Consider the following 18,370-nt stretch of genomic DNA (forward strand, 5'->3'; position numbering starts at 1 on the left):
GTGTTCCCTCCCACCCGTGGGGCTGCGTAAACACCCCTGTGTGCACTTCGCCTTCTGTCTGGGGGTAACAGGGGCACCCAGTGCAGTATACACAGTCCACGCCCTTTCTGCTAAGCGTGTGGGCCATGGACCAGTGGCATCCGTATCACCTGGGAGCTTGTTAGAAATGCAGAAGCTCTGGCCCCAGCCCAGACCTACTGGATGTGAATCTGCATTTTAACCAGACACACTGGTAGTTCGTAGGCACGTGAGTGTTTGAGAAGCCCTGGTCTGCAGGGTCTCATCTATGTGACCAGTCTCTTTCCTCCCCTCCCTCTCCGCCCTCTGCCTTCCTCCGCAGTGTCATTACTCCGTCAAGAAAGGAGCTGCTTTTCTGGGACTTGGCACCGACAGTGTCCGAATGGTCAAGGCTGATGAGAGGTGAAGGTCCTTCTGTCTGTGTGGCTCAGACCCAGCCTGGCGCAGTGTGCCTTCTCGTTGCCAGAGGCTCTCCCCGCTCTCTTCCCGCCGAGTTGCCTCTCCTGTCTACCAGTGCCTGCTAGAGTCTCCGCCCTGTCCCCTGGGATCTGTTTACCCCTCTTAGGGAAAAATCAACATTGTGGCCTCTGCATTGCTAACTGCACATTACCCTGCTCTCGACAGTTCTGCCGCCTAGAGAACCTATTACTTCTCTACCCACTCAGTTTTCTTTTCCAGAGGGAAAATGATCCCTGAGGATCTAGAGAGGCAGATCAGGCTGGCTGAGGCCGAGGTGAGTGAGTGAGGGGCGCTGGGGCACTGGAGCGAGACCCCTCTGTTCCTTTCTTAGAGGGTTCTTTGGCCTGTCTTGACTCAAGGCTCCCCTCACCCCTCCCCTTGACCCCTGTGCCCGTTTCGTTTCCCTGGTGGGCTGAGGTGATCCCTGTGGAGCGAGGACGCTGCCGTCCTGCTGAGACCCACGCACAGGACTGGATGCGGGGGCGGGGGCAGGACTGAGTCACTGAGTGGAGCCCCAAGGGGCACCGCAGGGAGGATGCTGGGGGCCTGAGGTGTCGCGCAGAAGGTTTCTGTGAGCTGGGAGGGTCTGTGCAGGGAGAAGCTCAGGAAGGTGCGCAGGCCAGTGGTGAGCAGTGCGGGCTTGGAGCGGTGGGAGATGGGGGGGCCTCTGCACGCCGCTCGGCGCTGGGGGCATGGGAGCTGCTGCAGCCATCTTGGAGGCTGTTTCAGCACTATCTGTGCCATCTTTATTTATTTAGTTTTAAAGACTGGCACCCCGTTTTATTGTAATTAATTTAATTAATTTATTGGCTGCGTTGGGTCTTTGTTGCTGTGCACGGGCTTTCTGTAGTTGCGGCGAGTGGGGGCTACTCTTTGTTGCGGTGCACTGGGCTTGTTGGTGCGGTGGCTTCTCTTGTTTGGGAGCACGGGCTTGAGGCACGAGGGCTTGAGGGCTCAATTAGTTGCGGCTCGTGGCCTCTAGAGCGCAGGCTCAGTAGTTGTGGGCGTACGGGCTTAGTTGCTCTGGGGTGTGTGGGATCTTCCTGGACCAGGGCTCAAACCTGTGTCCCCTGCAATGGCAGGCAGATTCTTAACCACTGAGCCACCAGGGAAGTCCTGTCTGTACCGTTTTTAGATGTATCTGTCCGCTGACTCTGAGTCCTAATGCTAGGGTTGTTCTATAAGTCATCATTATAAGTGCTTAGCATTGTGTGCCCTGGAGTGAAGTGTAAAATTTTTTTAAAATTTTAAATATCCAGCAATAGATAAATTATGGTGTGTCTGTGTCTATTTCTTCCTTTGCAAAACGAGCGTAATATAGACCTTATCACATAGGGTTGTAAGGCTTAGATAAATTATGTGTAAAGCACTTAGAGCAGTGAAGCAGTATGTAAATACTAGCTGCCATCGTTGTTACTGTTATTGGAGTAGTATGTAGCCATTTAAAAAAATAAGATGGGAATATGTGTTAACATGAAAATACCTCAACTGTGTATTTAAGTATCAATTTAAAAAATATGTGTGTATCTCCACATGCAAATGGTTTTTTGAGAAGACTTCTTTTCCTAGTGAATTGTCTTGGCATCCTTGTTAAAATCCATGGAGTGTAAGTGTGAGGATTTGTTTCTGGATTCTTGGTCTATTCCATTGATCTGCATGTCTGTCCTATAGACCACATTGTCTTAATTTAGCTCTGTAGTAAATTTTGAAATCAGGATGTGTGAGTCCTCCAACTTTGTCCTTTTTCAGGGTGGTTTTGGCTTTCTGGGTCCCTTAAATTTCCATTTGCATTTTAGGATCAGCTTGTCAATTTCTGCCAAGAAGCCAGTTAGGGTTTTGGTAGGGATGTGTTTCAATATATAGATCCATGAACACGGAATGCCTCTGTTTATTTAGGTCTTCTTTGATTTCTTTCAACAGTGCTTTGTAGTTTTCAGATTATATATTTTGTGCTTCTTTTGTTGAATTTATTCCTAAGTATTTTATTCTTTTCGACGTTCTTTAAATGAAATTGTTTTCTTAATTCCATTTTTGGACTGTTCACTGCCAACGCGTAGAAATACAACTGATTTTTGAATATTGATCTTGTACCCTGCAAACTTGCTGAACTTGTTTATTAATTCTAGTAGTTTTTTTTAGTGGATTCCTTAGGTATAATAGCATGTTATGTGTAAATACAGCTGATTTTGCTTTTTTCCTTTCCAATCTGGATGCCGCTTATTTTTTTTACCTAATTGCCCTGCTGGAACCTCAGCACAATATTGAATAGAAATGGGGAGAATGGACATCCTTGTCTTGTTCCTGATCTTAGGGGGAGGGCTTTCGGTCTTTCGCCATTGAGTATGATGTTAGCTGTGGGTATCTTTGTAGTTGCCCTTTGTCAAGTTGAGTAAGTCCCCTTCAAATCCTAGTTTTTGGAGTATTTTTATCATAAAGGAGTGTTGGATTTTGTCAAATCTTTTTCTGTGTCTATTGAGATGGTCAATAAACCACATTGAGATGTGGGGTTTTTTTTCTTTATTCTGTTGATAGGATGTATTAATTGATTTTTGGATGTTAAACCAAGCATGCACTCTTGGCACAAATCCCACTTTGTCATGGTGTGTAATTCTTTTTATATGTTGCTGATTTTGATTTGCTAGTGTTTTGTGGATTTTTATGTCTATATTTAGAAGAGATATATTCTGTAGTTTTCTTGTGCTATTTTGTATGATTTTGGTATCAGGATAATACTCACTTCATGGGATGAATTCAGAAGTGTTCTCCTCTCTTTTTTTTTGGGAAGTTTATGAAGAGCTGGTATCAGTTCTTTTTAAATGTTTTGTAGAACTCACCAGTGAAGCTGTCTGGGCCTGTGCCTTTCTTTGTAGTAGTTTTTTGAATACTAATTCAATTTCCTCATAAACTTTTCTACTATTAGAATATTTAAAATAGCATTTTGATCTTCCAGTAAGACATTTAACTGTTTTGAAACAGTGTGAGCTTTGGACATAGACCATCAGACAGACCTAGGTTTGAATTCCATCTCTGGAGTTTCAGCTTGGGGACAAGTTTCTTAACACCTCTGAATCTCAGTGTCCTCACTTGCAAATTAAAGGGGACAATAACACGTTGTCAGGTTGCAAGGGCCCAGGTCAAGCACGCGAAGAGTTTATAGAGCTGGGTCTCAGCACCAGGCTCTGGATAGCTCTTGAGATGACTTCACAGCCTCTTTCTCCCTCTGCATTTTTGCCACAGGGTGCTGTGCCATTCCTGGTCAGTGCTACCTCTGGCACTACTGTGCTGGGGGCCTTTGACCCCCTGGAGGCAATTGCGGAGGTGTGCCAGCGTCATGGGCTATGGCTGCACGTGGATGTGAGTGGGACTCGGACCAGAGGATGGGGTGGGCTGAGTCGAGGCCATGGTCAAGGCCCACATTGCTCCTTCTGCTCCACAGGCCGCCTGGGGTGGGAGTGTCCTGCTGTCACAGACACATAGACATCTCCTGAATGGGATCCACAGGTGCACACGGCCCCCTACGCCCTGAATCTCACCCTTCAAATCCTTGATCCAGAGAATAGTCTTGGACCAGGGAGCTCAGATGGGAGTAGGGGAGGGAGGCTGGTAGGAGGGAGACTGGAGAGATGGTTGGTTGGGGCTGGGAGGTCAGACGTCAGACCTGGGAATTCTTCTTCTGGGCTAGGGTGAGACTGAAGCCCCTTTTACTGGACATCCAGAAAGGTGGGGCTCTGGTTGGGCAGCTTGAGGGGGAGCCAGCTGACCCTACTTTGCTCTGCCTCCCAACCAGGGCTGACTCTGTGGCCTGGAATCCCCACAAGCTCCTCTCCGCAGGCCTGCAGTGCTCGGCTCTTCTTCTCCGGGACACCTCGGTGGGTCTGCCCTGCCCTGCCCTGGCCCCACCTCGCACCCTGGACCTCTGTCTTCTTTTCTGTCCCACCTGAGAGGAGCTCCTGGTCTTACCATGTGCTCCTTACCATCCCATCTGAAGCTGAATATCTGTGACCGCGCTCATCCCTGTAGTGGGCTCCCTCACTCCCCTGTCTTCGTGCAGAGCAAAAAGTTCCCAGCTTAAGTTGTAATCGGAAGGATCCTGGGTCATTGGGAAGAACTCTGAGTGTTGGAAGAAAACCCAGAGAAAGGGTTTCAGTCAGCTGGCAGCCACCCCATCAATGCCACCTGGTTCCAGGGAAAGAAACTTGCGAACTGAGCTGAGAAGTCACCCAGTGCCACCCTGGAGGAAACCTTGGTGGGGAGGGTGGGTCTGACCATCTCCCCACCCTCCTCAGAACCTGCTCAAGCGCTGCCATGGCTCCCAGGCCAGCTACCTCTTCCAGCAGGACAAGTTCTACGATGTGGCTCTGGACACTGGAGACAAGGTGGTGCAGTGTGGCCGTCGTGTGGACTGTCTGAAGCTGTGGCTCATGTGGAAAGCACAGGGCGGGCAGGGGCTGGAGCGGCGTGTGGACCAGGCCTTCGCCCTCGCCCGGTAGGAGGGGGGGCGGTCCCGTTTCCCCTGCAGGGGCTCCATCCCTGCACCCCTTTCCCGCTCGCACTGTCTCTTGCGTCTTCGCTTCTGTTTCTGTAACTGCCTTTCCTCCTCCACCCAGGATTTCTCACTCTCTGTTCCCAGATACCTGGTGGAGGAACTGAAGAAGCGGGAAGGGTTTGAGCTGGTCATGGAGGTATGACCCACCTTGTGCTCTTTTGCATTCCTGGTCCCCCACCCCCTGCCTGTCCCACACGCAAAGCCCTGATGGGGGACGAGGCGGTGAGAGGGGAACGGTCCCCCTTCCTCAGCTCACACCTTCCTCTTCCTCATTCCTCCCAGCCTGAATTTGTCAACGTGTGTTTCTGGTTTGTGCCCCCCAGTCTGCGGGGGAAGAAGGGGAGTCCGGATTACCCTGAAAGGCTGGCTAAGGTAGGCGTTCTTCCTGCTCTGGTTAACCTGTTAGGGAACCAGTGCAGCCGGTGCGTTTCCGCCCCCTGCTGGCTGTGAGCGGCACGTCAGGTCCCTTTGCTAGTCTCTTGCTCCTGTGTGGGGACGCTGAACCGCAAGACGACACCCGCTTGTCCTCATTTCTGTGAGCCTGGGGCGGGGGATAAGGTATGCTTCTGGAAAGGAAGAAGAAGCCGGAGAGGGGCGTTACAGGAGAAGTCACCAGTGTGCATTACATAGATCCGTTGTGTGGGGCGTTCTCCTGGGAGCTCAGGCCCAGGGCAGAGATGTGAGGCAGAAAGATCTTGGAAGTTTTGCTCACTAATGGCTGGAGACAGAGCAACCCCATCAGGCTAGGAGGTATGTCCTGGTCCCTGAGGGTAGATCGGTACTAGGTACTGCAGATGATCCAAAAGGACAAGAATGTCCTTGCCCTTAAGGAGTCATTATTTTAGAAAACAAGCGTTACCTGTTTGAAACCAGTATGTTCAAGGCAATCTTGGAAATTACATATTAGATCACAGATCAAAAATGTTATAGGAATTCAGAGAGGGGAGAAGACGATATCAAAGATGACGAAGGCCTGAAGTTAGACTGAAAAAGCAGTGTTGAGATTCAGAGAAAGGTCAGGGTTTATCAGAAAATGGCCCATGTGATAACTTGGAGCATGGTGAGGTGGGAGAGAGTGCAGGAGGGAGAGAAGGTCTGGTGAGCTGGATGTGGCGGCAAAGGTAACCTGGGGCCATGGTCAGAATCCAGGCAGTGAGCTGCTGTCTCTGGAAGGTGGCGAGGTGGAGGGAGATGCAAGTCGGGGAGCCTGCCCCCTCACCCGACCCCGGGCTGCAGCCGGAAGGTCGCTCCACTCCTCTCACAGGTGGCCCCAGTCCTCAAGGAGCGCATGGTGAGGAAGGGCTCCATGATGATTGGCTACCAGCCCCATGGCACCCAGGGCAACTTCTTCCGCATGGTGGTGGCCAACCCTGCGCTGACGTGGGCTGATATGGACTTCCTGCTGAATGAACTGGAACAGCTGGGCCAGGACCTCTGAGCCGCTCCTTCTCTCTGCTGGCCTGGACCCCTCCACTGACTCCCACCGTCTCCCTATATCCCCTCCCCTGTCCTCAAGAACAGCCTCTCTAGGAAACAAAGCTGTCTTAATTTTTATGAAGTAATTATACTTTAAACATTTGACATTAAGAGAGTGTTTAAATAAATGATAGTATATCCATATGATGGAATATTACTCTGCCATTAAAATTATGTTTACAAAGAGGATTTCTATATATGAGAAAAATAATTTTAATATAATGTTATGTTGAAAAAGCTGGATGTAAGGCTATATATGGTAATATCTGAGCTGTGTTCAAAAATACATAGGAAAAGACTAACGAGATGAAATATGTCAAAATGTTAATAGTTTTCCCTGGGATGGGATTATAGGCAATTTGAAAGTTCTTTGTACCTTTTGTGTTCCCCCCTTTTATGATATAATGAATATCTGTTACTTTTCAATAGGAAAATAATAAAGTTAAATTTTCAGCTGTATTATTTTGGTTTACTGTGGAGTTTGTTATCTTTCAACAAAATAGCGGAGAATGCAAATTTATAAAAAAATAAAGGTATAAGAGAGGCTAAAAGTAGAGAAAAAACTTCCCAGAAATCTTGAGTGGGAGTGGAAAGACCAAAGTAAAGTTGCTCTGAAGTTAATTGTACTTTAATGATGCTGAAAATAAAATGGGCGCTGATTGTATCTTGAGACCAGAACCTTGTCCACTTATCACTCTTGAAAAATCTTCATACACACCAAAAAAAGTAAGAATGTTCCCTTCGTAACTTAAACAACAGAAACCAAGTTGGGGGGAAAAAAATGCCCAGCATCGAAACCAACCACTGGTATGTCTTCTGTTATTGCTACTGTCTTACATAAAAACACCCATTTAACACTGAAAATCCTGGGCTCATGTTGCAGCTCAGTCACTTTTCGGGAAAGAGGCATTTAGGTACACAAGTTATTCAGGACAAGTGGCAAATCTACCAGAACTTTCTGTTATTTCCAATTCCTAAAAATACCATTTATGAAAACAATAACGTGGTCATGTAAAAGTCATCCAGAGTTATTTGAAGAGGCAAATACAGACTGTACAAACCATAGTAAAAGAACATCCAAATCTCAAACCCAATTCTCTTGACCATTTGGGGGAAAAAAGATTTTCTATTCATAAATTACTAATAATTTCCCTATAAACTTGTTATTCTTGTTATAAATGGTATCTCATTTCTTCCAAATGATAAATTTGTTTTAAGAGTACTAATAATTTGAGTTCCAAGCCCCAATCTTAAAGAGTTCTATTTATCTGAAAAATTTCTTAAACATAGTAAAAGTATACTAAAAAAATCCTTATTTTTCAGCTCAAAGCAAAGCCAGAAAGCAAAAACAAAAATAAAATCTTCAAATTCCTTGAATCATCTCCATCTGAGAAGTATTTTTAAGAGAAGGCTAGAAAGACAGGACATAAAATCAGTTGAATCACCTATTTTTCTCCAACTTTATGAAACTGTTGCTTCTTTTCCTCCATTCCCAAAATTTAACCTCAAAATCTCTGGATACAATATGGTGGTCTCTCTCTTCCTTCTTCTCTGCCATCAACATTTACTGAGCTCCTGCTATGTATAATTCCTCTTCCTGCCTTCCAAAAACCTACCTAAGATTGAAGCAGTCATCCCTCAAATGAGGCCTGTCCTTGCTCCAGGGCCTTTGCACCTGCTCTCCCCTTTGGCCTCAGTGTTCACCCGTCTACATGATTCACTCCCTCGTTGCCTTTAGATTTTTGTTCCGATGTCACTGCCTTAGTGAAGCCTTCCTTGAATTTGTGATCTAAAATTGCATTTTCACCCTCTATTTTTACATCTGCCTTGTTTTTCTCCATGGCATGTGTAAGCACCTGGGATACACTATATTTTATTTACTTATTTACTTACTTCCCCTGCCCCCCAACACCCCACTCCCCCCGGTCCCACTCAACTGGAATGTAATCTCTGGGAGCAGAGATTTTGGATCACTGCCTCCCAAAGTAGAGTTTTGGTACTTACTAGGTGGGTAATAGTGAATGAATGGTTAATGAGCTCCAGGTACTAGTTGACTTACTCTCAGTCACATAACTTTTAAGTGATGGGTCAAAGCCAAATTCAGACGGTCTTCCTCTGGCTCTTAACTGTAGGTCTAGTCTGCTTCTGTTGACAGGTGTACATAATTCATAGTGTGTGGGTGTCAGGGCCATTTTATTAACCATATGCTGTGAATCTGTTGCTTGCGGGAAAGATGAAGGCATGCGGAGGTTCGGTCACCCATCCTGCTCTTGGCTTGAAGAAACTGTATTTCCGTCGGACAGGAAACATGAATTACAGTGTTTGAGTGGGTTTTTTGTTTTTGTTTAAAGGGTCAGAGTATTCAAGAGGCTAGCCTCCACATGGCCGAGGAAGGAAAATGGTGACTTCACCGGGGGGTAGGCCAAGCGCTGGGAAGCTAAAAGCTGGGAGGGCACCGTGGATGCAGCAGCTCTTGAGGTCCGGCTAAGAGTCTTTTTAGGAGAGTGGATGAAAGGGAGCAAGCTACAGTAAAGTCAGAATTTGGGTACTTGAAACTGTTCTTATGCACCCTAGTTCCTCAGTTGGCTATTTCTCTTCTGTTTATACAGCTTTAAAATATCTTTTCATTTTGAAATAATTTGAAACATAGAAAAGTTGTAAGAATTTCTATATACTCTACCCGAATTTATCAATTTTCACATTGTGACAAATTATCATTATGTATGTACTATTTTTTTCAGAACCATTTGAGAGTCAGTTATAAACAATATGCCTATTTCTTAATAGTGTATTTGTAGTGCATATTTCCCAAGAACAAGAATATTATCTTAACCATGATATAATGATCAAATTCAGGAAATTTAACATCGACACTATACTTTCATCAAAAGTCCATATTCCAGAGACTTCGCCGGTGGTTCAGTGGTTAAGAATGCCTGCCGATGCAGGGGACACGGGTTTGAGCCCTGATCCAGGAAGATCCCACATGCCCCAGAGCAACTAAGCCCGTGCGCCACAACTACTGAGCCCAATGTGCCACATCTACTGAAGCCTGTGCACCTAGAGCCGGAGCTTGGCAACAAGAGAAGCCACCTCAATGAGAAACCTACACACTGCACGGAAGAGGTGCCCCTGCTTGCCGCAACTAAAGAAAGCCTGCGCACAGCAATGAAGACCCAATGCAGCCAATAAATTCATTCATTCATTCATTCATTCATTTTTTTAAAAAGTCTATGTTCCAAAGTTGATTGTCCCAACAATGCTCTTTATGGCATTTTCCCCTTCCACTGCGAGATTGCAGTCCAGGATTGTGTATTGAATTTTGATGTCATGTCTTTTTGTCATCTTTATTCTAAAATCATTCCTCAGGCTTTCTTTGTCATTAACATTGAAATTTTGAAAGAATACAGGCCAGTTATATTATAGAATGTTCATCAGTTTGTTTTCTCCTGATGCTTCCTTACGGCTGGATTCAGGTTAGCATTCTTAGCTGGAATATGACTTGTCACATGTGTCCTTTTCAGAGAAGCACATCATTAGGGCCGCTCCTTATTGGTGGTGTAACTTTGATCAAAGTCAAAAGTGCTTAAGGAGGTGTCTGGTTTCTCCATGGCGTGGTTATTATTGTGCCCTTTGCAACTAATAATCTGTGAGGAGACATTTTGAGATTTTGCAAATATCCTATTGCTCTTCATATTTTCCCCATCCAGATTTAGTATCCACTCATGATTCTTGCCAAACCAACTTTTGTCATAGTGGTTGTCAAGTGGTGGTTTTCTAACTCCAACATTCCCTCTGCTTATATAATTTGGCATTCGACTATAAAGAAGAGCCCTCCCTTCTCTTTATTCATTTAGTCATATATTTTTTCAATATGGACCTTTTTATTGTTATTATTATTATTATTTTGGCTGCACTGGGTCTTCCTTGTGGTGCGCGGGCTTCTCTGATTGCGGCATGTGGGATCTGAGTTCCCCAATCAGGGATCAAACCCAGGCCCCCTGCATTGGGAGCACGGAGTCTTAACCACTGGACCACCAGGGAAGTCTCGGACCCTTGTTTTCTTCAGTAACTTATAATCCATTTCTTTTTTAAATTAATTAATTAATTATTTATTGGCTGCATTGGGTCTTCGTTGCTGCACACGGGCTTTCCCTAGTTGCGTTGAGCGGGGGCTACTCTTCATTGCGGTGTGCGGGCTTATTGCAGTGGCTTCTCTTGTTGTGGAGCACAGGCTCTAGGTGCATGGGCTTCAGTGGTTGCGTCACACAGGCTTAATAGTTGTGGCGCACTGGCTTAGTTGCTCTGCAGTATGTGGTATCTTCCTGGGGCAGGGATTGAACCCGTATTCCCTGCATTAGCAGGTGGATTCCTAACCACTGTGCCACCTGAAAGTCCCTATAATCCATTTCTATCCTTACTTATTTTTCATGCTTGAATTGTCCCAGTTTTGACAGTAGAGAGCCCCTTTAATCTGGCTCCCATGTCCTTTAGACATGACTTTTTTTTTTTTAAAGCACTGCCTTTCTTCCTGGTATAGCAAAAATCTTGTCCCTTCTCTGCCCAGCAATCAGCTAGGAGCCCTGATTCCTTTCAGTGGAGAATGGCATTTAGAAACCACAAGGTAGGCACCAGATGTGTTCATTGGCATTGGATAGATTCATATACTTTAAAAACTTAAACTAACATCCTTCTGAATCTCCTAACCCCTCACAACTGTGCTAAGGGAAACAAAGGGCCTGAGCTCTGAAGGGGGGAGTGCTGTTGCCCTGGGAGCTAGCGCAGGGGCAGCAGAGAAAATGGGTTGATAACTTAGGATGGTAGGTGGGAGGTGAGGTACAGAGTTGGATACTCTCTTTTTTTAGAGAGTTTTTTTAAATGTTAAGTTTGCAGATTGGGTTTTGTATGACGATGGCAATGCTCTTACAGACCCTGGTTTAGCACTGGCATTCCAAGTTTCATAGAAATTTTGGTCTTGCAATTAAAAGGCCGGAACAGGTACTCATCTGTACAACCTTGGCCTTCTGGTAGATTTTTTTTTTTTGGTGTTATGTGCTTTAGTTGTATTTTTGGTTATAAATATTTTCTAAAGATATTACAATTGATATTTTTGCTTTTGCAATCAGATGGATAGATGCCCTTTGACAATACATTTGTCAGTCCTTTCACCTCCTACAAATGTAGCATTTAAGAAAAACTGAATCTACCTTCAGTGGTAAGCCATTATCACAGAAGAACTTACAAATCTCGTGTACTGCAAGGCATTATTTAAACTTGAACCTGTGCAATGAGATATGAACCCATGCTTACCAGTCATTTTCTGTTTTAATGCTCTAGTAACTGGTATAGCAGCATGGTTTACTTGGAATGGAAGTCATAAAATGTTGTTAATAGGTCCAGCTTTGCCATGTTCTGGTTGAATGACCTGAAGAAAATCACCATCTCTTTTCATTTCATTTTCCCATTTAAACCCATTATTTTACAAATAAGGCAGCTGAGGCTGGGCAAAGCTTAGGTTCTTGACAAGGTCACAAAAGTGTCTCTCTCTTAAGCAGAACATGTATTTTATTCTTTTTTTTTAAAAATATGTTTATTTATTGGCTGTGTTGGGTCTTTGTTGCAGCACATGGGCTTTCCCTAGTTGCGGCAAGCAGGGTGGGGTGAGGGGGCTACTCTTCATTGTGGTGCACGGGCTCCTCATTGCGGTGGCTTCTCTTGTTGCAGAGCACAGGCTTTAGGCTCACGGGCTTCAGTAGTTGTGGCACACAGGCTCAGTAGCTGTGGCGCATGGGCTTAGTTGCTCCACAGCATGTGGGATCTTCCTGGAGCAGGGCTGGAACCCGTGTCCCCTGCATTGGCAGGCGGATTCTTAACCACTACGCCACCAGGGAAGTCCAAGATATATTTCATTCTAAAGAGGAATATCTTCTGTTTGTACAAGCCACCATCTCTTTACTTATTTTTTTTTTTAACATTTATTTATTGGCTGCATTGGGTCTTTGTTGCTGCGAGCGGGGCTTTCTCTAGTTGTGGTGAGTGGGGGCTACTCTTCGTTGTGGTGCATGGGCTTCTCATTGCAGTGGCTTCTCTTGTTGAGCATGGGTTCTAGGCATGCAGGTTTCAGGAGCTGCAGCTCCAGGGCTCTAGAGAGCAGGTTCAGTGCTTGTGGCTCACGAGCTTAGTTGCTCCATGGCATGTGGGATCTTCCTGGACCAGGGATTGAACCTGTGACCCCTGCACTGGCAGGTGGATTCTTAACCACTGTGCCACCAGGGAGGTCTCCAAATGCAATAATTCTGTGCTTTCTTTTCTAGCCTGATACTTTTTTGGTTCTTGAGGTCCAGTTTCCACAGGTTAGAGAAATCCAGTAGTCTGATGGCCTAGTTTTGAAAAATTCCTGAAGTTCATTATTAGCAAATTCTCTGATGCCAACATAAGGAGCTTGCACATTTCCTTACTTTGTAACATGGTATTTTTAGCTTTTTCTTGTAATTGCATACATTTTAAAGTTGGTTCAGAGGTTTAAATGAATGTTTTCACTGTCAACTGGAGGTGTTGTGGTGCTGTTCCCTTCTGCTACATACTGTCACACATCAATGCTGAGACAGTACTGTGTCCTGAATGGAACTTTGATTACAATGGAAACTTTGATTACTACCAAGCTACAGTAATCAAGACAGGATAGACATGGAGGTCAATGGAATAGATGGAGAATCCAGAAATAAACCCTCACATTTACACTTAATTGATTCTCAACAAGGAGGCCAAGACAATTCATTAGAGGAAAGAATAGTCTTTTCAACAAATGATGTCGGGACAACTGGATATCCACATGCAAAGTTGAACCCCTTTGTCACATTATACACAAAAATTAACTCATAATAGATCATAGAACCAAATGTAAGAGCTAAAACTATAAAACTCTGGGAAGAAAATAGAAGAGTAAATCTTTGTGAGCTTGGGTTAGGCAAAGACTTCTTATGTAAGACACCAAAGCACAAGCAACCAAAAAAAAAAAAAAATAGAAAAATTGAACCTCATCAAAATTTAAAACTTTTGTGCTTCAGAGTTTGTGCATCAAGGAGGTAAAAAGACAACCTAAAGAATGTAAGAAGATATTTGCAAATCATATATCTGATAAGGGACTTATATCTAGAGTAGATGAAGAGCTCTTACAACTCAATAATACAAGACAAATAACCCAGTTAAAGAGTGGGTGGTGGGGGGGGGGTTTCCCTGGTGGCGCAGTGGTTAAGACCCTGAGCTCCCAATGCAGGGGTCCCAGGTTTGATCCCTGGTCAGGGAACTAGATCCCACATGCATACCGCAACTAAAAAGCAGGCAAGCCACAACTAAGAAGCAGGCAAGCCATAACTAAAGACCTTGTGAGCCACAGTTAAGGAGCCCACCTACTGCAACTAAGACCTGGTGCAACCAAATTAATAAATTAATTTAAAAAAATGTGCAAGTGATCTGAATAGACATTTCTCCAAAGAAGATATATAAATAGCCAATAAGCACATGAAAAAATGCTCAACATCATTAATTATCAGGGAAATGCAAATAAAAACCATGACAAGACACCACTTCATACCCACTAAGATGGCTATAATTAAAAAGAGAAATAGCAAGTTGGCGAGGATGTGGAGAAATTGGAAACTCATACACTTCTTGTGGGGTCGTAACCTGGTGCAGTCACTTTAGAAAACAGCTGCCCAAAGCTGGAGGGTTTAAGGGGAATGGGAACAAGGTTTTTTGAGACAGTGATGAAAATGTGCTAAAATTAATGAATTCTGGTGATGGTTGCATAAATCTGTGAATGTATTAAAACTATTAACTTGTACTCTTTTAAAGTGGATAAATTGAATGGTATGTGAGTTATATTTGAATAAAGCTGATAAAAAAAGCTCACACATTTATATATGTATATATATACATATCTTTCCCTCTAAATCAGGAATATGGCAAAGATGTCCTCACTCACTCATTCTATTTAAAGTTGTACTAGAGGTTCTACCCAGGCAATAAGGCAAGAAAAATAGATAAAAGACATAATGATTGGAAAGGAAAAAGTAGAACTGTCTTTATTTGCAGTTGATATGATCATCTATGTAGAACATTCTGATGAAGCTACAAAAATGCTACCAGCACTAGTTTGGCAAGGTGATAAGACACAAGATATAAAATGCAGAAATCAATTGCATTTCCATGTATTAGCAACAAACTATTGGAAGTTGAAATTAAAAGACAGTACCATTTACAATATCAAAAAATGAAATATTGGGCTTCCCTGGTGGCACAGTGGTTAACAATCTACCTGCGAAAGCAGGGAACACGGGTTCGATCCCTGGTCCAGGAAGATCCCACATGCCACGGAGCAACTAAGCCCGTGTGCCACAACTACTGAGCCTGTGTTCTTTTATTTTATTTTATTTTATTTTTTTTTTGGCACACGGGCTTAGTTGCTCTGCGGCATGTGGGATCTTCCTGGAGCTAGGATCGAACCCGTGACCTCTGCATGAGATGCTGAGATGTCAGTTCTCCCCAAACTGATCTAGAAAGTCAATGTAATCTCAATAAAAATCCCAGCATGATTTTTGTGGAAGTTAACAGTTGATTCTAAAATTCATGTGGCAATGCGAGTGATCTAGAATAGTCAAAACCACCTTTGAAAAAGAAAATAGTAGGAGGACTTATACTACCTGATTTCAAGACTTAATTAAAAGCTACAGTAATCAAGACAGTGTGGTATTAGCATGTGATAGATCAATGGAACAGAAATGAGAGTCCATAAATAGATCCATACGTATGTGATCAATTGGTTTCTAAAAAAGTTACAAAGGCAATTCAGTGGAGAAAGTACAGTCTTTTCAACAAACGGTGATGGAACAACTGGCTATTTATATGCAACGTTAAGTTAGATACCTCCTGCTCTTAAAATGTGAGGAAATGTCATGCACATGAACGCATAAATGGCTCCAAGTCTAGCTATTCTGGAGAACATCTGGCTGTTCTTAGTGGAGTTAAATATGTCTTAAGAACTAGCTCCGGGACTTCCCTGGTGGCACAGTGATTAAGAATCCGGCTGTCAATGCAGGGGACACGGGTTCGAGCCCTGGTCTGGAAAGATCCCACGTGCCATGGAGCAACTAAGCCCGTGCACCACAACTACTGCGCATGTGCTCTACAGCCCTCAAGCCACAACTACTGAAGCCTGTGCACCTAGAACCTATTCTCTGCAACAAGAGATGCCATGGCAATGAGAAGGCCGCGCACCACAGTGAAGAGTAGCCCCGGCTCTCCTCAATTAGAGAAAGCCCGTGTGCAGCAACAAAGACTCAACACAGCCGAAAATAAATAAATTAAAATTTAAAAAAAAGAACTAGTTGCTAGGAAATCCCACAGAGAACCCCTATCTCCACTAAATGTTCACCACTAAGTGTCCACTACTAAAAGTCCATACTAAATGTCTATACTAAATGTCCAAAAGATGTATATAAAATGTGGTGTGTACATATGATGGAATGAACTATCAGCAGAAACTAACTAAATTTACTCGTACCACCACTGATACATCTTTTAAAACAGTGATGGATGAAATGGGATGAGAATTATGGTATAAAATACTTTACATAGATTAAAAAGGTGGGATTTCCCTGGTGACACAGTGGTTAAGAATCCACCTGCCAATGCAGGGGACACAGGTTCAATCCCTGGTCCAGGAAGATCCCACATGCTGTGGAGCAACTAAGCCTGTGCGCCACTGAGCCCTTGCACCACAACTACTGAGCCTATGTGCTGCAACTACTGAAGCCTGCATGCCTAGAGCCTGTGCTCCGCAACAAGAGAAGCCACCACACTGAGAGGCCAGTGCACGGCAATGAAGAGTAGCCTCTGCTGGCCACAACTAGAGAAAGCCCGCGTGCGGCAACGAAGACCCAAGGCAGCCAAGTAATAATAATAATAATAATAATGTCAAAAAGGTGCAGTACAACACTGCACTTTTCAAGAATACATATAGCTTTGTCATGTATTAGAGAAGATCCATATGGTACAGAGTGAGATGGCAGTAAGGCATCAGAACTGGAGTAAACAACCCATACTAAAGCATGGAGAGGCACCTTTGTAGATCCATGGACATGAGAAACCAGCAAGAGTGAGCACAGACAACTCTTTCCAGAAGTTTGGCTATGACAGAAAGCTGAGAAGTGGGACAGGTTGATGAGAATGTGAAGTGAAGGGATGATCATAGCAGGAGAGCATATCTGGATGTCAATGGGAGAAATTTGATAAGGAAAAGGAGGGGGTGGTGTCCAGAACTCATTGAAGGGACGAAGTGTTTGAGATGGTGAGAGGAGAGAGACTGGCCCTTTTATTTATTTATTTATTTATTTATTATTTTTTTGGGGTACACCAAGTTCAATCATCTGTTTTTATACACATATCCCTTTTTAAAAAAAATTTATTTATTTATTTATTTATTTATTTATTATTTTTGGGGGGTACACCAAGTTCAATCGTCTGTTTTTAGACACATATCCCCGTATTGCCTCCCTCCCTCGACTCCCCCCCCACCTTCCCTCGAGTCCCCCCCACCCTCCCCATCCCAGTCCTCTAAGGCATCTTCCATCCTCGAGTTGAACTCCCTTTGTTATACAACAACTTCCCACTGGCTATCTATTTTACAGTTTGTAGTATATATATGTCTGTGCTACTCTCTCGCTTCATCTCAGCTTCCCCTTCATCCCCCGCCCCCTCCCAATCCTCAAGTTCTCCAGTGCATTCTCTGCACCTGCGTCCTTGTTCTTTTCACTGAGTTCATCAGTACCATTTTTAGATTCCGTATATGTGAGTTAGCATACAATATTTGTCTTTCTCTTTCCTTTTTTTAAAATAGAATTTTAAAAAATATTTATTTATTCATTTGGTTGTGCCTGGTCTTAGTTGCAGCTTATGGGCTCCTTAGTTGCAGCATGTGGGATCTAGTTCCCTGAACAGGGATGGAGAAGCAGGGCCCCCTGCATTGGGAGCGAGGAGTCTTATCCTACTGAACCACCAGAGAAGTCCTAACACTGGCCTTTGATGTGAGGATGTTATGGAGTTCACAGACCACTGCGCCAGTGCAAATTAGGGGACCACAAAAGAGTGGAGTGGGTGTTATAAGGGGTCTCTGGACTGCCAGGGAAATTTGGAGAAAATACAGGACAGAATCAAAGGGGTAAAGAGAGGGTGGTTGAAGCGAGGGAGTGGGCACAGAGTTTTGGGGACAGGTGGTTCTTCCTGTCTGTGGAAGGAAAAACCACCTTGTCTTCCTTCCCCAGACGTGAAGACAAGGTGGTTGCTAGCCCTAGGCTGGCAGCAGAGCCCCACTGGGCAGGAGCACCCTCTGGGTGGCCAGAGAGCCTTCCCCGCCTCCCACATGCACCCGCACTCCGGGTACTTCACACCCTGCATCCCCACTGACCCTGGGGATTCCTGGAGGGAGTGCCAGGTAGCTTGGCTGCTGCCTTCTGGGTATAAGGATAAAACAAGGATGCCTGCAGGAAAAGGGGTCCTCCTTTGCGCAGGCTCAGGATGCCTTGCCTCTGACACCTCTATTCCACTTCAGCCCAGCTTCAAGGCATCCTTCTCTGGGTGCCCTTCTCAGACTGGGAGTCAGGGTCTGGAAGGGCCCATGAGAGCTTTGGTGGAGGAGGGGGTCCGGATGGGGCCCACTTGTATACAAGCCTCGGTATCACGAACAAATTGAAGAAGCCAACATGAAATGAGAAGATGATACCTCCTTGCTATTGGATTAATTTCCTTACCTGAAAAAAAGGTAAAATTTTGAAGAAGATGAAGGAGGAGGGCTTGGTTTGGTGTAATCTTTAT

General features: G+C 44.5%; 1 protein-coding gene across 6 annotated transcripts in view; it reads left to right on the plus strand.

Moving 5' to 3' along the window:
• Positions 1 to 6,981, plus strand: part of CSAD (cysteine sulfinic acid decarboxylase) — a 23,270-nt gene extending 16,289 nt beyond the window's left edge. For all 6 annotated transcript variants that reach the window (XM_057701045.1, XM_057701042.1, XM_057701044.1 and 3 more), the window contains 9 exons: positions 341 to 420; positions 697 to 751; positions 3,715 to 3,831; positions 3,914 to 3,978; positions 4,265 to 4,346; positions 4,764 to 4,963; positions 5,108 to 5,159; positions 5,306 to 5,395; positions 6,288 to 6,981. In XM_057701045.1, coding sequence (XP_057557028.1) covers positions 341 to 420; positions 697 to 751; positions 3,715 to 3,831; positions 3,914 to 3,978; positions 4,265 to 4,346; positions 4,764 to 4,963; positions 5,108 to 5,159; positions 5,306 to 5,395; positions 6,288 to 6,461 — 915 coding nt within the window. In that variant the 3' untranslated portion in view covers positions 6,462 to 6,981. The remainder of the gene's footprint in view (positions 1 to 340; positions 421 to 696; positions 752 to 3,714; positions 3,832 to 3,913; positions 3,979 to 4,264; positions 4,347 to 4,763; positions 4,964 to 5,107; positions 5,160 to 5,305; positions 5,396 to 6,287) is intronic.
• Positions 6,982 to 18,370: the final 11,389 nt, after the last annotated feature.

The sequence above is a fragment of the Hippopotamus amphibius genome, chromosome 12, assembly GCF_030028045.1.
Source record: "Hippopotamus amphibius kiboko isolate mHipAmp2 chromosome 12, mHipAmp2.hap2, whole genome shotgun sequence".
In the NCBI taxonomy this organism is placed as follows: Eukaryota; Metazoa; Chordata; class Mammalia; order Artiodactyla; family Hippopotamidae; genus Hippopotamus; species Hippopotamus amphibius.